This window comes from Alosa sapidissima, chromosome 21 (assembly GCF_018492685.1).
Source record: "Alosa sapidissima isolate fAloSap1 chromosome 21, fAloSap1.pri, whole genome shotgun sequence".
Lineage (NCBI taxonomy): Eukaryota > Metazoa > Chordata > Actinopteri > Clupeiformes > Clupeidae > Alosa > Alosa sapidissima.
The window spans coordinates 27,053,274-27,060,773 of record NC_055977.1 but is presented as its reverse complement, the minus strand read 5'-3'; the positions used below and the strand labels follow the sequence as shown (position 1 = coordinate 27,060,773).

Here is a 7,500-nt window from a genome sequence, read left to right as displayed (position 1 = left end):
CAAAAAACCTCTCACCACCTGATGAACACAAAAAAAATAAGTAAAATACCAACACATGTCTCCAGTTGAGTCAGTCTGCAAGGCATCTGCAGCGTCTGTCTGTGCAATAGTCTCATTTCCTACTTGGCAGCATCTCTTATATACCACGAGTCAGTCTGCATGACAAACCAAGCATGTCCTTTTTGAAAAGCAGTCCAAATTGAGTGTCAGGCCACAAGGCTGCATAAGACGATGCAGATCAGATAATGCATAAAAAAATGCGGCCAATCAAAAGGCCCGCATGACAAGACAGTTGCATTTATATTGCACAATTCATTACATTATTTCATCAGACGGTCATATCCAGAGACTTGTCAGATATGTCAGCTAATTACAGGTACAGCACCGCTGGAGCAAGTCAGGGTTAAGAACCTTGACCAGGGGCAAATATGGTGGTATCCCCTCGGAGCAAGCACACAACATTCTGGCCTTCCATTTAGAATTCCAGAACCCTAACCACTAAACAACAACCACCGCCCATCACCAGTCATGCCAGTAACGCGTTACTAAGTAACGCGTTAGTCTATTTTGACCACTTTTTTTCGGTAACGAGTAATCTAACGCACTACTATTTACAAACCAGTAATCAGATTAAAGTTACTTATATAAGTCACTGTGCGTTACTATTTTTGTCATTTTCCTTAGTACAAAGATATATTCTTTGCTTTCTTCTTGTCTCGGGGATTAACGGCGTGTAGGCTATGCCAACCTTTTCAGCATCAGGACAACTCACGTGTAAAACCACGCAGCGACACAAACGTAAACAATGGAGGGAGGAGAGAGATGCACATTTTATCTATACTACAGTCATTATTTTGAGTTTGTGTCAGCTAAACATGACAACATTAAGGCAGAGAGGGTTAAGGATCTTTGATTAAGGTACACTGTACATTCTGTGCTGGCGACAAAGTGCTGTCTAGCTGGACATCCCAAGTCTCCCGAAATTTTGGGAGTCTCCCACATATTGATATCCTGACGCCCGCAAATTACATAAAATCTCCCGGAACCTATAGCGAACAAGAGCACACAAGACAAATCGCGTGTGCATCTGAGTTTAACACGCACAAAACAGAGAGGGAGAGAGAGGGGAGTGGTGTGTGTGCCTGCAAGCGCATCCAAGATCCATGGTCTGTTTTGCTAAATCAACCGATCAGTTTTCAGTGTAGGTGGGCTTAGCTTATATCTCTTTTCTCCCGAACTTAATTAATAAGTTCAGTTAGTGTATCTAGGAACAGGAGCATCATGGCAGAGTCAGTGCCCCTCAAAAAGGAACATTTAAGACCCATTTCACATCAGACTACAAAAAGTGTACCCAATTGTCTCATAAGAGTAAAACATATGATAGTCTTGCACACTGCACTGTTTGTAACAGTGACTTTAGCATTGCTCACGGCGGGTTAAATTATTGCAAAATACTTGTTGAGGTGAGTTTAACAAGTGTAATTTAATTTGCATATTACTCAGGCAAATACTAGATGTACTAGATGACTAGAGTTGCCAAGGCTACATGAAAAGGCCAAACTACCAAAATACATATTTTACTATCACAATTTCTATCAATAGGCCTTCCTTATTTGGTGTACTGACTAGACATTATTGAACAAACATCTGAATCTTAGTATCTAAGCTATACATTTTTGGCATTACTGTTAAAATGCACTTCCAGTATAGTGAGTATTGGCAAAACCGGTTATCATTTTTATGTTGAGGCGGTGGGGGTGTTGTCGGCAGCTGCTGAAAGTAACTAATAAAGTAACTTGTAATCTAACTTAGTTACTTTTAAAATCAAGTAATCAGTAAAGTAACTAAGTTACTTTTTAAAGGAGTAATCAGTAATCAGTAATCAGATTACTTTTTCAAGGTAACTGTGGCAACACTGCCCATCACTCATGATGGCAATTCAAGATCCTTTAGAAATCGATCGATATAAGAACGGCAAGAAAATAATGAAGAGTCCAGTAAATGTACATCAGTGTACAAAAAGAGTGTAAAAGAATTAAAAGTTGTTGTTTTGATTAAAACAAATCTCCATTGCAGCGAAGATACACCGGACACATACCTGAAGCGTTCCATTCGCGTTTTGTCTGCTGCAACAATTTGCTTCCACTATCTTCAATGGAACTAGCTACACCAGAAGTGATAGCGGCGTGTACGTTACACGCCAGGTGTAGCCCCTCTGTTAGGCACCTTTGATAAGTCAAAGTATCTGATACAAACCTCCAGGTAGAAGGGATCGGTCTCCATGGCACGTCCAGTGGCGACACACTGAAAGGACGCGTTCTGTCCGGCATTCACCTCTTCATCTCCCTGCCTGGAAAAACGAGGCACCTTGTCTGCAGACACAAGACCAGGAACACACACTTAGAAATAGCATAATGGACATGTCTCATTCATCGAGACAATATGCTCCATACACAACCCTCTGCTCCATGACATAAATGAGGGCATACAGTATGTTTGTCTGAAAGTATGTAAGAGGAATACATTAAACTCTCCCTGAAAAAAAACTAAGATAAACAACGTAACTGGCATATTGAAGCACATCAGAATGACATATGACAAAAGAAAACAAAGCAAAAAAGTTTTTGACAATACAAAGAAACGTCAAACACACATCTGCGATGGACAGATGGATGCAAAAAAGGACCAACCATTGTTCAGGACAGTTAGAGGTTTGACATGGATTCTTTGGCAACGTAATGGCTGCCCACAGCCATTTGTTGTTCTGATCCATTTCTGCAGCAAAAACCTGTCTTGCTAATTCTCTCCCTTGTGTCCCAGAGACTCATTTGTCCCCACCTATCCGCTCGTCTGGGCCCTCTCTATCCATTACACTCTCTCTGCGCCCAGACCAGTTAGTCATCACTGTCAATACAAGTCCTCTTTTATCTGCTGCACTCCCACACACATATGTACACACACAAACAACACACACACACACACACACACACACACATGCATACACACACACACACACACACACATGCATGCACACACACACACACATGCATGCACACACACACACACACACACACACACACACACACACTGAATTTGAGGTATCCAAAGGCACATATCTATTTATCCATGTCAAGAGGGGGATGGACAATGGCACCTAATTGATGATGTACAGCCTGAGAGCCTGGGTGTGCTACGCTAGGTGCTACGCTAGGTGCTACCGCTATCACACAGATTGATGGCGCTATGTGGCAGGGAGGAGGGGGAGTAGATGGCAATTTCCCGTCAACTTTCCTAGAGCAATAATCATCCTTTTTATCGGGAACAAAGCAAAACAAACAGAGCGCACAATGAATCTTTGCACCGTGCTCAGATCACCTACACACACACTCACACACACACATACACACACACACACACACACACACATAGCACACTTAATGCCAAACACAGGGTAACGCAACCCAAAGTGTAATGACAGCCTTCATTGTGCACCTTTTGTGGCGTGATGGAAGCGCCGCGGTCTGAAGTGCAGCGGCGGGGCATGTTGTTTGGTAATTGCGGTGGCTTTCACTAACAGCGGCAATAATAAGCACCACATACAGATACTTTAAAAGCTGCCATCTTACAGAGAAGTCCATCTGAGGGGCTGTGAATGGGCCAAAGGAAATGTCTATTTGTTCAGGCCAGCCGACAGCCACTGGGAGTTAAAGAATAAGACTGAACTGAAGAGGTGGAGAAGGGAGGTAGAAAGAGAAAGAGATAGAGAATGATGGAAAATGATAGAGAAAGAACAATAACAAAGTTTATAGCCTGCGTAATGTGCATCTGTTCACTGTACGATGATCAAGGGTTTTAATGGGCTGCCGTTGGTATATTATGATATCTGCTTTTCACCATTATTGCGCTGAAACGCATGAAACACTTCAAATGGCAGCGCTCACCTGTTTCAAGTGTACATTTCAGTTCATGCTACATTAACCTCAAGCTTAAATGCCAATCAGGCTTCTGAGCACAGGGGAAACGCAGTATAGATCCAGAATGCAGCCACATAATATTATCTGGCAACACACATAGGCACAAGGGGTCAGCTTAATTGACTTCTAATCCATTTTTCACATTAATGTATATGCTCACTATATGAATGAACGTATGTGGACGCCTGCCGTTACACCCACTGGGAATTCAGTGACATCCCATTCAAAATCTATAGTCATTAAAAGGAAGATGCCAACTACTTAACTAGCCTATAGCTAAAAGGGAGCTACTGGCTAACTGGTCTCACCCACTTCCAGTGATTTATGCTAAGCTAGGCTAATGTGTCAGACTGGGTTACTGCACACACATAAAAGAAAAAGATATCCTCGGGTAGGGGTAGACGGCAAATAAGCTACCCCAAAAGTTGGCATGTGTTTCTGTAACCTGGGTTGTGTTGAACCTGTGCGATTCAGCCCTACACACGCCCGGACTCGAACCCGCGAACAGCAGCACCTCGGATCGGGAGGTGAGCGCCCTAACAATTGAGCCAATAGCCCAGGCTACTGGCTCGCATGCCAGCAGCACTCTTGAGGCGTCGGGGAGTGAGGTTTACCAACATTCCACAAGCACAGCTAAGCTAGCTGGCATCCGTTACATTTCTTTAATACGGAATTAGTACCTCCTTTGTATCTTTCACTGCTTCCTTTATCCTGGGAAGGATTTCCGTACAATTTTGGAGTGTCTGTGGACATTTTTGTCCATTCATCCAGGGGAATATTTTTTGAGGTCCAACAATGATGTTGGATGAGAAGGTCTGGCTCACAGTGTCTGTTCTGGTTCATCCCAGAGGTAAGGGGCTTGGTGTGGAAAACTTGACTGACCCCCTAAGAACAGGGTTTTTCACGCCACAAAACTCACCCAATCCTATCCTTATGGACCTTGCTTTGTGCACTAGGGTATAGTCGTACTGGAATGGAAAAGGGCTTCCCAGAACTGTTTCCAAAAAAGACTGGAGGCATAGAATTGCCCAAAATGTCTTGGTATACTGAAACATTAAAATGTCCCTTAAATAACCCTAACCCCATACCATTATCGGAGCTTAAAGCAAGGAAATGTTCCATGCCTGAAGATATCAGACATTTTCGAGCCTTTGTGTATGAGAATGATCTATGGTCGCAAAACAGCCTGAGAACTTTAAGCCCTGCATTATCACTCCTCCAGTGCGACTGTGCCCCAGTGCACAAAGCAAGGTTCATAGCGACATGGTTGGTTGGGTTTGGGTGTGAAAGAACTTGACTTTGCCCACAGGGAACAGAGTTCTCTGTGCCATCAAAGCCTTTGGGATGAACTAGAACAAATATTGCAAGCCAGGCCCTCTTGTACAACATCAGTGTCTGACCGCACAATGGCTCCTGAGGATGACTTGGCAAAAAATCCGGGCCAACACTCCAAAACATCTGGGTGAACAGTCCAAAATCCAGTGGAAATTCTTCCCAGAAGAGTGGAAGCTGTTAAAACTATGATGGGGGATCTAACTCAATGTTAATGCTGATGGGATTTTAATCATTGAAGTGCCTGTGAGTGTTATAGCAGGCACCCACTCATACTTTTGTAAGTTTAGTCTATGTGTGTTTTTTCCCCTTGTTTGTTTATGTCTTCTTAAAGGTCTGCTCCAGGTCAGTCAGTGAGTCAGTTGTACATACAGGAAGTGTGTGTGTGTGTGTGTGTGTGTGTGTGTGTGTGTGTGTGTGTGTGTGTTTGTGTTTGTCAGTGCATGCATCATCGAGGACATCAGTTTACAGTCTGTTGCTTTCCTGCCTGCATCATCTCTGGTCCCTTTCTGAGCCCAAAGTTCCCCCCTAGACAACAACACCCCCCCCCCCCGCCATCCTGTATGCCCCCACCCTGAATACCCCCACATGCCCCCACCAGAGGGTGTCTGTGGCTGTCACTGGTGGGGAGGAACTGCTGATGCGTGTGGCTGGAGATGGGACCAGACAGGCAGGCCAGTCCAGCAGCCGTAGTCCTGACTCATGACTGGACATGACATGACTGACTTGATATCTTAATATAAATCTAACTCCGACAGACACCAGCGCTAAATCGAAATTGAAATCTTACTGACTGACTGACTGATTGACTTACTGACTAAAACGAAATCGGAATCTTACTGACTGAAGATTTTAGCTTTCTTGAGTTTTGGCATAATAACACAACCCAACCATCTGCACCGACCAAGGGTGCGTTTAAATTTGCAAATATAGGAGAATGAGGAAAATGTTTGCGAACAGTTTTCTGTCAAATGTTTTCCTTGAGTTTTCCACGAATGTGTGCAAACACTTACAAATAGTTTGAGGAGGTGGTTCTCCCAGAACATAGAGAGTTGGATGGAGTGGTACTGCTGAAATAAAATGTTTACACACAACCTGTGTTCTGGAATGTTCTAGAATGTTCTGGAATGTTCTGTGATGTTGTGTAATGTTGTATCACGTTGTGTCATGCTGTGTGGAGTGTGGTGTTCAGGCCAGTGGTGGTGGGTGACGAGTGGGGTTGTAATTGATTTGTGCAGGTGGCTCTGCCCCCATAAAAGACTCCCAGGAGAGCTGTTAGCATTTCATTCATCATTCAGATTGGTTTACGGCACCACATTAACATTAGCGCCAACGGTTCAGTATTAACACACATGCAGGCACACACACATACACCACACACACACACAGCCTGATGAGATCACAGGCAGTACACATACACAACCAAGACACAAATGTGTTAAACATAGACATCCTCCATGTACATAACACACACACACACACACACACACACACACACATATATACACACACACTCACACACACGCACGCACACACACACACACACACACACACACACACACACACACACACACACACACACACACACACACACACACACACACACACACACACACACGCACACACACACACACAAAAGGCACAATCATACACATATAAAATGAATACAAAGCAGAAGTAAACGCATACAGCAGGCCTACACACAATAGACACATTACAATGAGTGTCTATTCACATTCATGCTCATGCACATACAGTCTTACAGACACACACACAAATCCATCCCCATATATGAGGCGGTAAACAGCAAAAGGTCCTCCATCTGCTAAGCCACATATTTTTCAGCCGATAGCCCTCCTGCACCTGACAGAGATTCTGTCGCCGACGCGTGGGACGGCAATAAGTGTCTGGAAGGGAGACAAGCGCTCTGGCGCCACCTAAAAAATGTGTGTGTGTGTGTGTGTGTGTGTGTGTGTGTGTGTTTGTGCATGTGTGTGTGTTTGTGTGTCCGCCACTCCGGAGAAAGCAGCTAAAAATGTCCTCCGCATGGCGCTTTAGCAGCCAAGGTGTCAGAATATGTATCGCTCCTGAGAGCAGGACTGCTATTTCAACTGTCTGCAAAGACCTCTCCCAGCAGGCCACAGCAACTGTGGGTGAGACCGAGAGAGAGAGAGAGAGAGAGAGAGTGTGTGTG

The 7,500-nt window shown here is 44.1% G+C and overlaps 1 protein-coding gene across 1 annotated transcript in view; it reads right to left on the bottom strand.

The window, feature by feature from the left end:
- The window catches only part of LOC121696193 (receptor-type tyrosine-protein phosphatase U-like), a 216,030-nt gene that overhangs the window by 80,101 nt on the left and 128,429 nt on the right, over nucleotides 1-7,500 (bottom strand). Inside the window, 1 exon segment of the mRNA XM_042077539.1 lies at nucleotides 2,257-2,372. Within this exon segment, the coding sequence (XP_041933473.1) occupies nucleotides 2,257-2,372 (116 nt within the window).